Source organism: Phocoena sinus, chromosome 19 (assembly GCF_008692025.1).
Source record: "Phocoena sinus isolate mPhoSin1 chromosome 19, mPhoSin1.pri, whole genome shotgun sequence".
Classification (NCBI taxonomy): Eukaryota; Metazoa; Chordata; class Mammalia; order Artiodactyla; family Phocoenidae; genus Phocoena; species Phocoena sinus.
This window is the reverse complement of record NC_045781.1, coordinates 17,582,773-17,601,135: the sequence shown is the minus strand read 5'-3', so window position 1 is coordinate 17,601,135 and position 18,363 is coordinate 17,582,773. Positions and strand designations below refer to the sequence as shown.

At 44.2% G+C, this 18,363-nt stretch overlaps 1 protein-coding gene across 1 annotated transcript in view; it reads left to right on the top strand.

The window, feature by feature from the left end:
• GPATCH1 (G-patch domain containing 1) overlaps positions 1-18,363 on the top strand; it is a 43,892-nt gene that overhangs the window by 2,992 nt on the left and 22,537 nt on the right. The window contains exons 2-10 of the mRNA XM_032614707.1: positions 2,294-2,428; positions 4,761-4,846; positions 7,028-7,188; positions 7,786-7,883; positions 8,410-8,468; positions 9,177-9,416; positions 10,487-10,634; positions 13,900-13,979; positions 16,585-16,789. Of these exons, the coding sequence (XP_032470598.1) occupies positions 2,294-2,428; positions 4,761-4,846; positions 7,028-7,188; positions 7,786-7,883; positions 8,410-8,468; positions 9,177-9,416; positions 10,487-10,634; positions 13,900-13,979; positions 16,585-16,789 (1,212 nt within the window). The remainder of the gene's footprint in view (positions 1-2,293; positions 2,429-4,760; positions 4,847-7,027; positions 7,189-7,785; positions 7,884-8,409; positions 8,469-9,176; positions 9,417-10,486; positions 10,635-13,899; positions 13,980-16,584; positions 16,790-18,363) is intronic.

Sequence of the window (18,363 nt, the reverse complement as noted above, 5' to 3'; positions counted from 1 at the left end):
TAGAGGCGGGGCCTCCTCCTCAGGAGCCCTGTGGGACCTGGTCACCCACACTGCTTGGCCCTTGTCATCTGCTGTCCGGTTCTACCTAGTTGTCTGCAGATCTTATCTCCCCTTTCAGCTCAGGAGTACCTGGAGAACAGAGCAAGCACAGAACCTCACGTTGGCAGGACCTGTCATCTCTCCCCTTAACCCAGTGTTTCTCAACCAGGGATGAACTTGCCCCCCCAGGGGACATTTGACAATGTCTGGAGACATTTTTGGTTGTCATGCTGTTTTGGGATGGGGGCGTTACTGGCATCTAGTGTGACAGGCTAGGGATGCTGCCAACCACTGTACAAGACAAGTAAGAATTATCCAGTACAAACTGTCAGTAGTGCTGAGGTTGAGGAACTCCAACTTAGCCAGGAATTGTGCCAGGTGCACGTGCAGTAAAGGAGCAAGTGTACTGTATTTTCTAAGCAATGGTGAAAGTCCTGGACTGTGGGGCCTGAGTTGTAATTCAGTTCTTTAGAGTGAAATGAAATTGTCGTGATATTAACCAAGCTTTGCTATGGCCAGGGACTGTGCTCAGTTCTCGGGGTTTTTAATCCTCGGCACCATCCTACAAGGTGACTTCGGTTATTATCCTAATTTTATAGTTGTGGAGACTGAGGCTTAGAGAGATCAAAAAACTTGCCTATAATCACACAGCTAGCAAGTAGGAGGGTAGAGGGATTTGAACCCAGATCTCCTGTCTTCAGAGCCCTCTTAATTACCCTGCTGTGGGTTATATTCTAGAAATGACCTAAAGCCTCCGAAAGCTACAAGTAAGAATTTAGGACTATGAGGCTAGACATTTCTTTACTTTTTGTTGCACTATCCAGAAGTAGTAACTGGCTTAATTACTGAAGTAACAGGTATACATGGGCTTTAGGATACATCTTACCTACTGTATGTACTACTATTACTATAACAGCAATAGCAGCTAGGGGACTTCCCTGGTGGCCCAGTGGTAAAGAATCCGCCTTACAATTCAGGGAACGCAGGTTCGATCCCTGGTCAGGGAACTAAGATCCCACATGCCGCGGGACAACTGAACCCGAGCGCCACAGCTACTGAGCTCGTGCGCCTCGACGAGAGAGCCCGTGTGCCGCAAACTACAGAGCCCACGCGCCCTGGAGCCCTGTGCCACAACTAGAGAAGAGAAAACCCGCACGCCACAACTAGAGAGAAGCCTATGTGCCTCAACAAAAGACCCCACGTGCCACAACGACGATCCTCGTGTGCTGCAACTGAGAGCCTATGCAGCCAAAAAATAAATAAATAAATAAATAAAATTTAAAAAAGAGCAGCTAGTACTTTAAATATGTTTATTGTGGGTCCCTCTTTTTGTTAAGCACTTTACAGGCATTATCTGATCCAATTTGCATAACAACTCTATGAAATAGATATTACTATTAATGTTCCATTTTACAGATGAGGAAATTGAGGCACAGAGAGGCTAAGATGACCATAGTCCCTAGTAAAGGTGACCAAAGTGCTAGTAAAGGTGGGCTTAGCTTTAAAATCCAGAGTGCCGTGACTCTCAACCCCAAGCGCTTAACTACTGTCTAGCTTGCTTTCAGTAGTGAATGTTTGAAAATAACTTGATGGTTACTTTTTGTTTTAAATAGATTCCGAAGTTTTAATTAGAACTGATAAAATTAGGCAGTAATTTGTGTCATGAAACTTGAAACCTAAGGAAATTTTTAGGGAATTCTAAGTTCCTTTTCACTGGTGTTATTTAGCACCCCAGCCCTTTTCAGCCAAGTAAGTAAAGGAATAAGCTTAAAGAATAGTAATTGTGACATCAGGAGAGTCCCAGAAATAAGGAAACTCAAGATTTGGGGAAAACGGGCAATGCCAATAGAAAAATTCTGGAGTCGGGGATGCTGTGAATTTCTAGAAGAGATATAGAAGTGTGTCCCTTGCCGTAAACCTCTGCACACCATGTGCCACCCCAGCAGCTTGCCTACTTTACTGCCAGCAGATTTCACCTCCATCTCTGAACCCTTCGCCCAATAATTCAGTTTTCATAATGGAATTTAGTGGGAAAAGCAGGCCATTTTTGCTAAAACATTTCTAATATAAACAAGAGATATTGTTTTCTAAACTGCGTCAGCTACTAAGGTCGAGGAATAGCAACTTAGTTAAACTTGTTATATTTGAAGTTACAAGAAGTGAACAATGCATTATGTTAAAGAAACGTTCTTTTCCTTAAATCCTCTCTAACCCACCATCACCTTCTGTCCCATTCAAAATACTATTTTTTCAGGCGAGAGACCAAAGAAACCAATTCCTCTTCAGGATCAGACTGTCAGAGACGAAAAAGGAAGGTATAAACGATTTCATGGAGCCTTCAGTGGAGGTTTCTCTGCTGGTTACTTCAACACCGTTGGTTCAAAAGAAGGTAGGATTTTCCTACTTGTAGCTACTATATCGCTAAAGCAAATGATTGAAATACCGTAGGAGTTTTGCTCCCCTCCCTCACCTCTCCCTTTTAAAAAAACTTTAAAAAACATTTTAGTACATACACTGTAGTCTTTTGTGTTCTTTGAATGTTTGCAATGTTTCCAGAGACAACTTATGTGTTGTTCATTGATTATAACTTGAAGGTGAGAGAGTTTTCTTTGACTTTAAAGAAAAAAAATAGATACGTCATAACCAAATGATTAAATGATAATAAGGACTTCTGTCTTATACTATATCTTGCCACACACTCAGTGCTGTCACACAGATTCACTCAGGGCCTAAGGAGGGCAGGTGTCCCAGCTGTTTTGTGGCTGAGGACCCTGCGGGTCCCAACACTGGGTTCCACAGCATCACTTGTCAGTACATGTTCTCCACCTGGAGAAAAGTCAGTCAAATTTTTCACATTATGCAGTATAATAAATTCTGTATTGTTTAAAATAATATATGTTGGGAATTCCCTGGCAGGCTTCCACTGCAGGGGACACGGGTTCAATCCCTGGCCGGGGAACTAAGATCCCGCATGCTGCACAGCACAGCAAAAAAAAAAAAAAAAAAAAGTAATGTATGTTTTTAAAAAACATTTTAACACAGAAACTGGAAGAAAATGGCTTATGTATATCAAATACGAATGAAGATGACTGATTAACTCACTTAGCAGTTATTAAGAGCAAGATGAGCCAGATCTTTCGTATATATTTTGAAAAGTAACTCATACATAACAATGATAGTAGGGACTTCTCTAGTGGTCCAGTGGTAAAGAATCCGCCTTACAATGCAGGGCGACGCGGGTTCGATCCCTGGTCAGGAAGCTAAGATCCCACATGCCGTGGGGCAACTAAGGCCGCATACCACAACTACAGAGCCCACGTGCCCTGGAGTCCATGCGCCACAACTAGAGAGAAGCCCACGCGCCACAACGAAAGATCCCACATGCGGAAACTAACACCCAATGCAGCCAAAAATAAATAAATAAAAATAATAAATAAATCTAAGAAAAAATGACGGTAGTAAAATAAAGATGAAAAACAATACAAGAAAGGGGTGGGGGAAGGCATGTAAGAAAAATAATTAGGGTAAGTAAGATGGTTAAAGTTCAGTATCCAGAATGTATAAAGATCAGTTCAATGAGCAAATGATCAAAGTATTTGAACAGTTTACTCCAGAGGAGATCGAAATGCCACGTGGAATATTCAGCCTTATTATTAAGAAAAGCAAAGTAAGGTAACTAAGGCACTATTAAAGTAACGCACTTATTAAAATGTTAAAAATGGCAGTAGAATTTGTGAAGAAAGAAGTACATGAATACATTGCTGGTTGTTATAATTATGGCTGTGCTGTATATTCTAATTGAAAAGGAAGACCAGCTCAAATGATTAGTCATCACAAGTAGACTGTGATATGTTAACACACTGGAATATCTCTTTACCATTAAGAGTGACAGATTCAGGTCCTGTGCAGATACAGGGCAAAGACCATAGATATCCAAAGTGGAGGAAGGTGCTGGGCCAGGGTATCGCCTGGAAGAGCTGGTCTTCACTGTCCTGGGGTTTCTCCCAAGTTGGCCTACAAGGCTGCTCTACCCACCTACCAAGAATAGGTCTGCCCCATACTCCTCAGCTCCCCAAGACTCTGGTTGGAAGTCAGAAGGAGGTGTGCTACTCTTAGAGAAAACTAAAAAAGTATATCTTAGAGGGTTACAGATACATTTGACCTCTGGGGCATTTTCTCCACAGCACATGTTTGGTTACCATGGGTGGGGAACAGGAGTGTTAGTTATAGGACTCAGGTATTTGATGGAATTGGGGGCCTAGTATGGTCATCGCCTGCCCTTAGACTAGCCAGGTTGAATCCTTTCATGGCCGACTAATGCACCCTGACATACTGTTTCTTTGATATGTTAGTATGTTGGTGTATATTGCTGTCCTGGTGGTCTCAGAGTGGTCCTGCCTTATAAGGTGACCTTGCATCTTTTTGCTGAGATCTGCTTGTGTTCCTTTCACAGTTTAACTTTCAATGTATCGTTTTATTTCTCTTGGTTGCAAATTCTTGTGGGGAAACCTTACTGTATCCACTGAGTTCTGACAACAGGGCGTATGGGGGTTAAAAAGAAGTTTGTGTGGACTAATTGTGTCTATGTGAGCAGTGAGATGCGAAGTAACTAAGAGTTTGTAGTTATTGGAGGTTTCAGGTCCGCATGTGTTACTTAATTATTTAGTTATAAACCACAATACCGTCTGGGATTGTAATGTTCTAAACGCTTTTCTTTCAAGGATGGACACCCTCTTCCTTTGTGTCTTCACGACAGAACAGAGCAGACAAATCTGTTTTTGGTCCCGAAGATTTTATGGATGAAGAGGTGGGTATGCAGAACTTTAGCTGCCAGCTAGCCGGTGAGATGTGGGTAATTGGTTGCTGTAGCACCTTCTCTCTCCCCAGAAAGTTCAGTGTACGATTTCCTCTTTGTTTGTAAGACTATCATTTTGGTATTTGGACTCCATAGTGCCCTGTACATCAGTGGATTCTTGTTCATTGGCATAGTGCCTTAACTGGCTGGTGCCAATTTCTAAAGTCAAGAGTGTAAGGGGGGACTTCCCTGGTGGCGCAGTGGTTAAGAATCCCCCTGCCAATGCAGGGGACACAGATTCGAGCCCTGGTCCAGGAAGATCCCACATGCTGTGGAGCAACTAAGTCCGTGTGCCACCACTACTGAGCCTATGCTCTAGAACCCGTGAGTCACAACGGCTGAGCCCATGTGCCACAACTACTGAAGCCCGTGCGCCTAGAGCCCATGCTCTGCAACAAGAGAAGCCACCGCAATGAGAAGCCCGCATACTACAATGAAGAGTAGCCCCCGTTCACCACAACTAGAGAAAGCCTGCGCGCAGCAACGAATACCCAACACAGCCAAAAAAAAAGAGTGTAAGGGGAAGGTCATATACAGGCAAATTTACTTGAAAAAGCCCCAACTGCCCCAAAAGTGCAGTGTCTGTCAAGCTGAGTCCACAGCCTTCCATGGTGACTCTTTTTTTAAAAAAAATATTCCAACATAATTAAAACTTTTTTTAAATTTTACATTGGAGTATAGTTGATTAACAGTGTTGTGTTGTGTTAGTTTCAGGTGTACAACAAAGTGATTCTGTTATACATATATGTGTATCTATTCTTTTTCAAGTTCTTTTCCTATTTAGGTTACTACAGAATATTAGGTAGCGTTCCCTGTGCTATACAGTAGGTCCTTGTTGGTTATCTCTTTTAAATATAGCAGTGTGTACACGTCAATCCCAAACTCTCAATCTATCCTTCCCCCTCCCCTTCCCCCTTGGTAATCATAAGTCCATTCTCTAAGTCACAGTGACTCTTATGCACACTGCAGTTTAAGGAGGAGTGAGTGACTAGACTAGAGAAAGGAGTGAAAGGAAGCCCTGTGCAGGTATCTGGGCACCTCACTAAAGTGACCATGACTGCCGCTTCTTACGGGTAAACGGTGTGGGGTTTCTAAAGTGGTGCTACTGGCCTGCAGCCTGGGCTACATTTTCTGGTAAAATTAAGCCTCTCTTACCTTAAAAAACCTAGTCATGGGTTCATTTGTGATAAAAATTAAGTAAACTACTTACCTGAGCATGTTTTAGGCTGCAGGTAAGTGGCAAGGGGTGGTCCCCTTCCTGTTTGACTAGCAGAATCTATGAGGAAACGTATCTCATGGAACAAGAAGTCCAGATGTCAGCAAGGCCCCAGGCTCTCAGGTAGCTTCTGCATGTCAGCTTGTCCTTCCATGACCTTACCTCACTGTTGCAAGGTGGCCACAGTAGTTCCAGGTGGCACATCTGGGATGACATTATCCAGTGGGGAGGAGGACTTTCTTCTTGGAATCTTTCCTTGAGAGCAGAGAAGCCTTTTGGTGGATTTTCCCTCACATCGGCTCCAGTGAATTGTTCTACAAGCTCATTCTTAAAGCAGTCCCTGGTGAGGAAAATGGGATCAGAATGACTGGCTTAGACAAGATGTGAACCCCACTCCCTAACCCTCCCCTGCCCCAACACATCCCCCCCAAGGGACATCACTCCTGAAGGGCATGGTGGCGCAGAGCCAGGCCAGTGCCTGGACAGCATCAGGGCTCCGTGGGGAGAGCGGAAGGGTCTGTGGCTGCTGGACAGGGAGCGGATGGTACTTAACTCTAAGCCTGGCACAGAGGTGCTCCCGAATGCTTGCTGACTGTGCCTCCAAGACCTTTTCCGCCTTCACACTGACCTTTGAGGTACTGTCCAAGAAGAACAAAGAACAGAGCACTTACTTCCTGTTTTCCTAGCTTGGCAGTGCCTGTTGTGGCTTCACTGAGTGGCCACTGTCATGCCCCTGTCCTTGGGCACTGGCCTTAGCTTATCCAAAGTCAGGGTGTAAATCAGCTGCTCTGCTGATCCCTAACTGAATCATAGTTCTAACTTTTTTTTTTTTTAAAGTAATAGAGCTGTGTAATGTATCATGTTTAATCACTTTCCAAATAATGTAAGTAATTCTGTTTGAATTTTTTTTTTTTAAGGATCTTAGTGAATTTGGGATAGCACCTAAAGCGATTGTTACCACAGATGATTTTGCTTCTAAAACCAAAGATCGAATACGAGAAAAGGCCAGGCAGTTAGCAGCAGCTACTGCCCCTATTCCTGGCGCCACTTTGCTTGACGACCTCATAACACCAGCAAAGTAAGAAGAGTTTAATTCTGGCTTTTCTGATCTTGGCATCACTGCCTTGCATATGTGTGATGATCTTACTTAGGGATAGTTTGGTTGCAAGTAGGAGAAGCCCTTTCAGCCTAGCTTGAGTACAAAAGGGGGTTTTGCCAAAAGGACCTTGCGCTGTTACCACATGGAGTGCTCTAGAGCTCCAGGCACTAGCTGTGTTAGTGGGGCTCATGGCAGCTGGAGAGCTATTAGGAACTGGGGTGACTTCCCTCCCACTCCCTGCCTCACAAGCCTTAAGGGCTCTCTCCTCATTCTGCCCTCTTTCTGCATACTTCTTTGTTCTGCTCCTGGGTATGTGGCCTGTTGTGGCAGCCTCAGACCATCATGGTTTCCCAGACCACATGCTTGACATCTATGTGCCCATCGTAAAGGCCTGGGAGAGGGGGCATCTGATCAGCTTCCCCAGGTCCAGTCAGCTGTGGTGGGAACAGCAGGGCCATGCAGTTCTAGTAGGGATGGGGGAAAGGGCTGAGGCATGACAGGTATATGAGCTGCTTATTTCCTACTGTTCGTTAGTGTTTTAAAAAGAAGTTCATTTTCAATGCCTTGATATCCTAGGTTATCTGTTGGTTTTGAATTGTTAAGAAAAATGGGTTGGAAAGAAGGACAAGGAATTGGTCCTCGAGTAAAGAGAAGACCACGCCGACAGAAATCTGGTACGTGTACTGATTGTCATTAACTCTACAGCAGACTTTTTGATGACTACATGTTTCTAGAAGTAAGATTGCTGGGTCAAGCGGTGTGCACGTATTTTAAGGTTTTTTTGTGTGTAATTTACAATAACTTTCTGGAAGGATTGTACTAGTTTACCTTCCCACCAGCAGCATATGAAAGTTCTTGTTTCCTACTTTTGCCAAAACTGTGTTATAGCTTAACGTGATTATTTTCTATTGTTCCTGTCGCTTGGTCTCCCCAGCCAGACTGTGAACTCTTGGAGGCAGCAGTACTTTCTCTCGGGTTCTCAGTGGTTCTGGGCAGTAGTGGTTACTCACCATGTGCATCATTGCCAGAGTGCAGGTGGGGCAGGGGCTGGTGGAAAACAATCCCTGAGTGGTCAGTGTCCGACTCTAAAGCTGTAGCGTCTTTTACAGGCTCAGCTGTCTACCGTGGAAGAGTGTCAGTGAATCAGGTTTCTATAATTTTAGTCACCTCTGACTAATGCATTTGAAATCTCTTTTATAGATCCTGGAGTAAAAATCTATGGCTGTGCATTACCCCCTGGAGACTCTGAAGGATCTGAGGTATTGTTTGGGGTGATTGACCTTCAGTTTGGCCCAGTAGCACCTGTTACTTTATGAGCGTGAAATTTAGGTTCGGAAAATTTTAGAAGTCAGTCAGATCACATTATAGGGAAATACCCGTACCCTAAAAATGTCCTCATTATGTCAGATAGTGTATTTAGCAACATGCCAGCCCCATAGATGTCCCAAGTCTGTTCAGATTCTTAATATGGAGTTGTTTGTCAGAAATAGGCTCACAAACTGGAAGACAAACTTATGGTTAGCAAAGGGGATAGCAGTGGGGGCCAAGGGGGAGAGATAAATTGGGACTTTGAGATTAACATATACATACTACCATATATAAAATAGGTAAACAACAAGGACCTACTGTATAGCACGGGGAACTATATTCAATATCTTGAAATAACCTATAATGGAAAAGAATCTGAAAAAGAATATATATAAAAAACTGAATCATTTTGCTGTGCACCTGAAATTAACACAACATTGTAAATCAACTATACTTCAGTTAAAAAAAGGTTAAAAAAATGGAGTTGTTCGTGTTAGTATCATTTGTTCAGGGACTTGACTTAGTCATTTGTAATAGTGGAAGTGAAAGTATGATAACTGTTCTGTTTGGAATTAATCACTGCATTTGAAAATAGTATTTTACAGGCTTTACACCAGGCAGTGACTCACCTTCATTCCATTTTGAAACACTGAAAATAGGATGAAGATGATGACTACTTGCCAGAAAATGTGACCTTTGCACCCAAAGATGTCACACCTGTGGATTTCACACCTAAAGATAATGTACATGGACTGGCTTACAAGGGCCTGGATCCCCACCAAGCACTGTTTGGAACTTCAAGAGAACACGTTAGTCTCTTTAGTGGTGGACCCGAGGGTGCCAACAATCTTGGAGATGTTGGAGTGAATAAAGGAAGAAAATTGGGAATTTCAGGCCAGGTAAAAGTGTTTCTGTTTTATAAACAGGGAACCATTGACAAATGAGAATTCTTGCTGTATTATATTAGCCCCATAGTAAGCACTCACTATTCGTTGACTAAATGAAGACCTTAAAGTGGTTGTATTGTCCTTAGGAGCTTGTCTGAAGACATGTAAAACACACCGTCCTAATTTGAATATGTGTTCCTGAGACCCTGTGACCTAATGTGCCCGGTGGAGTTTGTGTGTGAGGAGTGAGGACTGCTTTCCCACACCCCTGCGGGGCTGAGCAGAAAACCACACTCACCTCTTTGATTTATTTAATAGTTGAATTACAATCTGCCTCTCCAAGTTCAGGTCCAAGTTGTACTACCTCTCCGACTCTTTCCTAGTGCTGCAAGCCCTAAGTCAAGAACCTGGGTGTAAGTTTCACTTTTTACCAAGGGGCCTTGGTAAAAAGACTTGCTTTTTACCTTTGAGGAGATGGAGAGCTTTTCCTGATTGCCTGTCTTCTCAAATTGATTCAGAGTCTCTTTCCTAAAATAAGTTCAGAGGATGGTTACTTTGTCATTTCATTTGTACCTTTTCTTTCCTTCACATGTTTTTTTTCCCAATCCTTTTAACAAAAAGTGATATTTGTTCTTCGCCATTTCCCACAAAGATTAGGAATTCTTCTAGCAGCCGTTAGAGTAGCGGCGGTCTTCAGACCCTGGTCACTGGCGCTGGCACCAGACCGTGTTGTTCAGTAGATGAACATTCTGCCTTTCTCCTTTTGGAGGCCCCATTTCTCCCCCTGCACCGCTGCTTGGGTGTCTTCTCCACTCCTCTTCCTGCACTAAGACCCAGACCCGTGGCTGCTGCTGAGTCTGGAGGACAGCTGCAGTGCTGGAGGCATGACATTCACTTCTGGTCATTGTTTTCCAAAAGACTTGGATACTTGTGTTAATCTGGGGCTCCCATTCGCTTCTCTCTTGGTGATCTTGAAGTGCTAATGTGGTCTGATCAGTCACCTCCTTATAGCCTTATCCTTCAGTGCAGGCAGGCATATGCTAACACCTATAATGGCTCAGTGTGAAATCTTGCTTTTGAAGGCTTTTGGTGTAGGTGCCCTGGAAGAGGAAGACGATGATATCTATGCCACGGAAACTCTATCCAAGTATGATACCATTTTGAAGGATGAGGAGCCTGGAGACGGACTGTATGGCTGGACAGCACCCAGGCAATATAAAAATCAGAAAGGTAATTCCATGGACCCACAACTGATGGTAGACCAAGTGTTGGGACATTAGCCTCCGTGGAGCAGGGAGTTGTTGGTCGAAGATGCAGAGCGAGGAACAAGTGGGGATAAGAGAGTCCTGTTGTGGGAAGTAAGACGGAAGTGGGATTTAGACCAGTTCAAGGCCAAAGCCAACTGTCAAGACAGAGTCAGGTGGGGAGGAGGGAGGGGCCTGGAATCAGGGAAGGAGCAAGTGTGTGGACACGTGCTTGCTCGTGTTGCGGGTCAGAGCTGACAGTGGGTCAGAGGGACGCACTCCCAGCTCAAGGAACTGGGCAGGTAGCCAAGGGAGGTCAACTGAGGCAGCAGGTCAGGAGATCAGGCATGGGGACCAGGTGGTAGGTACACAGAGAGCCTGCTGCAAAATGGAGATTGGTGCCCAGCTCATCTCATCACTTAAACTTACCTGGTTCCTAAGGGGCTCTTTTGAGCTAGGAGATGCACACCTCTTGACACACCTGGAATTTCAACAGAGTCTTATGGTGATTCAGACTCTGTGGTTCTAAGTAGGATTTCAGTTTTTCTTTCCAGAAAAGATATAGGAAGGAGTCAGTAGGTATTAATGGCATGTGATTTTGATTCAGTCAGACCTGGATTTCAATCTTAGCTCTCAATCAGACCCAGATTCGAATCCCAGCTCTCTACTACCCAGCTTCATGAGCATGGGCAAGGCTTGTAGCCTCTCTGGGCGTCACTTGGAAAGTGAGGATAAAATCCACTCTGGGGGTCATTGTGAGGATTAAACGGCATCACAGGTTTGGCATAGTACCTGCCTCAAAGACTGAATAAATGGCACCTACTGTAACAACCACTTAAAGTAAGGAGGTGAGAGTTCAGATAAAATAATCTATTTAGATGTTTTTAGCTATAGTCAGATCAAGTTTGATCTAACTCTTATAAAATACATCTAAATAATCTAAGCATCACTCCCCCAAATGATGCCAATTTTACATTTCTAGAAGAGAAAAAAGCGGGTGAGAAACAGTCTTTAGTTTGCTTAATGGCTGTGAGCACAGACTGTGAGAAGAGAGATTCCCTGGGCTCCCATCCTGGCTCTCCCCATTTATCAGCTGTGACTTTAGGCAGGCTCTTCAACCTCTCTATGCCTCAGCGTCCTTGCCTGGGCAATGGGCACGGCAATGGCTTACCTATCCCACGGAAATTTAACGTGTGTAAAGGGCTTAGAACGTGCCTGGCACACAGCAAGCACTCTGCAAGTGTGAGCGGCCTCTGTCACCATCGCCACGAAAAGAACCCAGGGTTTTACACGAGGTGCTGGGCGGGTGTGCACCCAGACGTTAGTAGATGTTATCTCTGGGTGAGAACTAGGCTACTTTTATTTTCTTCCTTTTGCTCGCCTATATTTTCAGATTTTTCTACTAAGACTGTGTATTGTTTTTATAACTTAAAAGAAGATATATAATATTATATTAAATTAACGTTATATTAATATTATAGATTATATTAAATGTTGGTTATTACATTAACTATATCAACATATTAACACACATACTATATTACTAACATTAATATAATGTATTAATTTATAATAATTACTAACCTATAATAAATAGACATATTTAAATCTGCCTTCTCAGCCACATCTTTGGCTTGTCCTTTGTATAACACCTTTGCCCTGGCTGATTAATCTCAGCCTTCCCGCATCAAGCCTGGGTTGGTGCCTCCCTCTGAGGTCCCCACCCTCTGCTCACGGCCTCTCTGCCACAGTTCCCTCTCCTACCCTTAGGGTCACAACATCTATAGTTTTGACCTTACGGTTTTTCACTGAGTGAATCTATACGTAGTCAGTCTCCACGGCTGATTTTTAAATTGTTCTTGTTTTTTTTTCCATGATAAGTAGGGCTATAGTATTCTCATGGCTCTCTCTTTGTAGATATTTGTTTATTTCTTCATAAAGGTGAAATTGCTGGGGTTTTTTAAAAAATAAATTTATTTATTTAGTTTTGGCTGCGCTGGGTCTTCGTGGCTGCCTGCAGGCTTTCTCTAGTTGCGGTGAGCGGGGGCTACTCTTCATTGCAGTGCGCGGGCTTCCCATTGCAGTGGCTTCTCTGGTTGCGGAGCACAGGCTGTAGGGGTGAGGGCTTCAGTAGTTGTGGCACACGGGCCATAGAGCTCACGGGCTTCAGTAGTTGTGGTGCACGGGCTTAGTTGCTCTGCGGCATGTGGGATCCTCCCAGACCAGGGATCAAACCCGTGTCCCCTGCATTGGCAGGCAGATTCTTAACCACTGTGCCACCAGGGAAGTCCCAGATTGCTGGGTTTTAAAAGAATACAAAATTCGAAGAATGTAATTTAATCCTATGTTACCCTACAGAATTTTAGGGACTTCCAGAAGCTGGTCCAAAAGTTATACGTCAGTTGAAGTGCCAAGAATGAGATTGTGGGGAGGGTAGTTACAGGGCAGTGCTGCATTATAAGCGGCTGAAAATCTCAGTGCCACCTGCCCTGCGGGCAGCCGTGCCTGCTTCAGGGTTCAACACCAAGTTTATGTAAGTGCTGGTGGTCATGTAGCATGGGCTTTTGGCAACAGAAAATGCAGTTCATGCATATGGATTTTCAACATAACCTCTATGTGCAGAAAATCCTTGAGAATCAAAGGGGTTGTCTCCACAACCAATAGATCATCCCTGGCTGCAAGTTAGAGGGCATTAGTCATATCCTGAATTAGTGATCTTTTGTCTCTTGTTAGAATTTCAGTTGAGAAAAAGACAAAAGCACCTTTTAATTGGTCCCACAGTTAGATTACAGGCTGACCTGGTTGTATTGCCTTTTGTGTCTTACTTGGATGGTTGCTACAGAAATTGGGAGGTCATGTCCCCATGGTTCTTCACCTAGTTTTAGAAATGACTATTTCAAAGTTATTTTTATTTTTATCCATACTTGTTCTCTTGATGGTTTTTCTTGAGATCTTTTACTCTACAGAGTATATTCTTTGGTGCCCCTTAGCATAGGACCTTACGTACTTTTTCTAAATAACGATGTTGAGGTGTCATTGTTACCTGGACAGCCTTTTCAGCGGTGTGGTCTGGGCTGCCAGTCACTGAGTCAACAGAGGTGTGAGGGCTTTACATGCCATTCTTTCCTTCCTTTTACTGATTGCAACTATGACATGTAGTGTTTATATTCTCGGAGATAAAAAACTGAGGTCTTTTGTCTTATTCTAAGTTTCTCTGCCTCTGGAATTAATCAAATGACATCATTTTGTAGAATCAGAGAAAGAGCTTCGCTACGTTGGCAAAATTTTGGATGGATTTTCCTTGGCTTCTAAACCTTTATCTTCTAAGAAAGTAAGATTTTTCTTTTTTTTTTTTTAAACTGATTTAGCACTTAAAGTATTTGCTGCTGTGTAATCTGAGTTATTCTATTAACAATTGAAAAGATTAAATAAGTTCTGCTAACAGCAAGCAACAGTCTGGTTACTAGTGATTATCCAGGGAGACACATTCTGCATTGGAAATGTCAGTCAGTAGCCACATCGTGTTCAAAACATCTAACTGCCGATCTTTTAAATCCGAACTTCAAGTGAGTGGTTATTTCCATTAAGGAAGAAGTACCTTAGAAGCTGGTGGGAGAATGGAATTGATCTAATCCTAGGGGCAATGTAACTTAAAGAAAATTTCAAAGAGCCGTGTCAGCCCATGGTCCCAGCTCCTCCTAGGCGCCATGAGCCCATTAGCTGCTGTGGGCAGGGCTCCCTGGGCTCCTTGCCTGCGCCGAGCGGAAGGGAGACAAGCTGGGAACGTGTGGGTCGAGTCCTGGGGAGAACTCCTCATGCCTCTGCAGGTAGTGCTGTTTCTGTGAGCATTTTTACAGCTTTGGCCACGGGGCTCTTGAACACCCAACAGAGTCACATGCTCACAGGTTAGCATGGGTGCTGGTAGCTCAGGAGGGGTGCCTGGCCATTTGCCTCCTTGGCATCCTTGTTTTAGATTGTTCCACACTTTAATGGGCCTTTTGATTTTAACTCAGCAAACATTTGTTAAGTACCTCTGTGGATTGGCCTGTGGTTCTCCAGAAGCAGGGAGGCCAGGAGCAGCGCAGCCTGAGAAACCATATACGTTATTACAGCAGCTTTGGTTTGTTTAGTCGTGATAGTTAATGTGTTGTAACAGAGAGCAGAATATGTTCAGAACAGTGTTGGGCACATAGTCAGCCGCTCTTATTTACCAGAAATGTCATATTATGTCAAAGGAGAATGTGAGTTTTTTTACATGTATGAAAAGGGAGCATAAAAATGGTTAAGTACTCATTCAGCTTAGGACTCAAAGGTAAATAGAACTGTTTAAATAAGTCTTGGCCCCCAAGTAGCTCCTGCTCATCGAGGGTGCCAGACAGACAAATCCACTGTTGTGGCAGAGTGTGTAAATGGAGATATGGGCACTGGAGGTTCCTCGCTGGTGTAGGGCTTTGGGTGTGAACGATTCAGAGCAGGGCTGTGTTCACTGAGCCTTTCACAGAGAGACAGGTTTTCTAATATGTGGCTAAAAACCCAGCCTTTGGATCCAGAGGCAAAACAGAGCAGTGATTTAGCAGAGGGATTGAAATGCTTTGAATCCGATGGCGGATATTAAGAAGAGTCATGTGTATACACCCCTCCTATCTGCCATGCTCCTGTGGGTTTTTTTGTGTCATGGTAACACGAGAGTGTTTGCTGACTGACTTGGGAGTTAACGTTTTTCAGAGAAGGTGGTCAGGCTAAGATGATAAAAAATGAGGTTTCCTAACAATGATAATAGCACTCTTTCATGACTTTCATTGGACTAGGTGCTCACCCCAGGCTGCACTTTACAACCACCTGGGAAGCTTGGGAAACTCCGACTGCTGCCGACTTCTCTGTGGGGTGGGACACAGGCATCAGCATTGTTAAACCTCTTGAGTGAGCGCTGTGTGCGTCTGGGGCTGAGAACCACAGCCAGAGGGTGTTCAGTGCTTCACTGGTTACAGAGCTCAGAATTCCAGGTAGCTGAAAAATCTAGAAAACAGCTTAAATAGGACTGTCCATAAATATGTGTTTGTTAGACCAAGAGCAAGGGAGACCATTTAGAGCAATAATTTAAAAATATCTAATACTTTCTTTTAGCTTATCTGTTCTACCATCATTGATACCTGAATTTCCCAAATGTATTTCAATTTCACTTCAGTCAGCTTTTGAATGAAAAATACCTTGGACCAAAAAAAGGCCAGAAACTCCAATTTGGAACTGAAACATAACCAGAAAAAGAATTCTGAATTTATTTATTAAAAAAAAGTTTTTTTTAAACCTAATGTGATTTTTTAAAATTAATTAATTACATGGTTAATTAAGGCTGTGCCGGGTCTTAGTTGCGGCATGCAGGCTTCTTAGTTGCGACATGAGAACTCTTAGTTGCGGCATGCATGTGGGATCTAGTTCCCTGACCAGGGTTCGAACCCGGGCCCCCTGCATTGGGAGCACGGAGTCTTACCCACTGGACCACCAGGGAAGTTCCAAGAATTCTGAGTTTAAAAGTAACTTATTTAAAGTTATTCTTTTTATTTAAGCTGTGAATCATACTTTTCTAAATTTTCTGATTCACAATGGGCCAGTTTTGCATGTGGGCCAGTAGTAGTAACTATAGTTATCGTTTTTGTTCTCATATAGAACATGTGTGTTAGCATCTCTGAGTAGAGTGGTCGGGGTGATACTTAAAATGACCACGAGAACAGTGTGGTTCTGGGGACCCTCCAGACCCAGGACGGATGTTGGCGGGGCACCTGGGCAGGCTGTTCCCAGTGCTGCCTCCCCGCCAGGTGCTAGCCTGGGAAAGGGTGGGGTTAACCACGCTCAGAGGTAATGAGTTTTCTTGGTTAAATGAAACATGATCCCCTTGCAGCCTGTATGTTCTGAGTTTTGTTTTGTTTTGTTTTTGTAAGATTTATCCACCACCCGAACTGCCAAGAGACTATCGACCAGTGCATTATTTCAGACCTGTGGTGGCTGCAAACTCAGAGAACTCCCACTTACTTCAGGTATTATCCGAGTCAGCTGGAAAGCCAACACATGACCCAGGGACACATAGTAGGCACCAACTGAATGCCTCCAAGCGGGGAGAGTTGCTAGGAGAAACGCCTATTCAAGGTACGTGCCACAGAGAAGATTAAAATCATTACATTTCTAATAATCTGAGTTATCTAAATCAAAATGGAAAGTCATTTTCCCACTGAAATTTTTTACATAATTTTGTATTCCCAAACTGTGGGAATAAAATTATTTATTGTGAACGGCGTAGTTAACAGTGTACACATCCTTTACTTGTTGTTTTCCCACCATCAGTTTGAGTTGTGTCATTAAAATTATAAACCCAGTCTTAAGTGCAGCAGTTTTCAGACTTTTGATAATTGTCCCAAGAATGAAGCAAAGACTAGGGCCGTGTGTACCTTCACTTTTTCTGCACAGCCTGGGAACGTATTGTTTTCTTCTCAGGGGAAAGGGATACTGTTGCTTTTTTCCTGAAAGCCTGAAAGGAATGAGTGTGTCTGAAAGGATGGATAGACGTGGAGAATCCCCTGGTGGGCTGGAACCGAGAGACCCGCTATGAGAGGTGGACTTGGACTTGCCGTTTGGGAGCCTACTAGGTGCCTCAGCTACAACAGACCAAAAGGGAACTCTTGGTCACCTGCTTCCTTCCCCAAAGTCGCTCTTTCTTCAGCTTTCCCCTTCCCAGTAAATGATACCACCAGTGACCCACTGCCTGGCCCAGAGCATGGGAACCCTAATTCGTAGCTCCTTTCTTTCCCTGCCTCCCCCTCCCTACCCATTCCCTCAGCAAGTCCTCTCAGCTCTACCCTCAACCTGCGAGGGGACCCCATCCACTTCTCTTCGTTTCCGCTGCTTCCACCCTGGTCTCAGCGCCCATATTCTCTCACTTGGATCATTGCAGCAGCCCTTCATTGGTCTCCTAGTTCCCTTCCCTTTTCTCTGCAGCCTGTTCCCTTTAACAGCAGCCAAATGTATCACTCCCCACCTGCACCCGCTAAAACGCTCCAGTACTGCTCACACTAAGGAGAAGTCCAGACTGCCCACAGGGCCCTGTGGACCCCACCCTGCCTACCTTTCAGGCCACAGCTTACACCACTTTCCCTGAACCCCCTGTGGTCCAGCCTCATGAGCCTCCCTCCTGCCCTCTGAGCCTGCCGGCCATGATGCCGCCTCGGGGCCTTCATATTTCCTCTGCCTCTCTTTTCTCTCACATTTTGGCTCTTTTTTTTTTTTTTTTTTTGCTGCGCCATGTGGCTTGTGGAATCTTAGTTCCCCGACCAGGGATTGAATCTGGGCCCTCGGCAGTGAAAGCGCGGAGTCCTGACCACCGGACCACCAGGGAATTCGTGGTTCCTTCTTTTTACTTAGAACTTACCTCAGATATTATCCTTTTAGAGGGCCTTTCCAGGCTTTCCCTGCCCACTGTTTAAGCTAGTTAGCTCTCCCTCTGCCCCCATGGCCAGCCCTCTCACAGACGTCGCCCTGTTTTTTTCTCCCCGCAGTCCTCCTCTCGTGCTGGTCCTCTGCTGTTACTTCTTGGTTTCTTTAATGTCCATCTCCCTCACTAGTGAGAGCAAGACCTTATCTGTGTTACTCTCCCAGCCCCAGGCCTGGCAGTGGGCGCTCAGTGAGCATTTGTGACACGTGTGAGTGTTTGATGGGTAGCTGTGCTC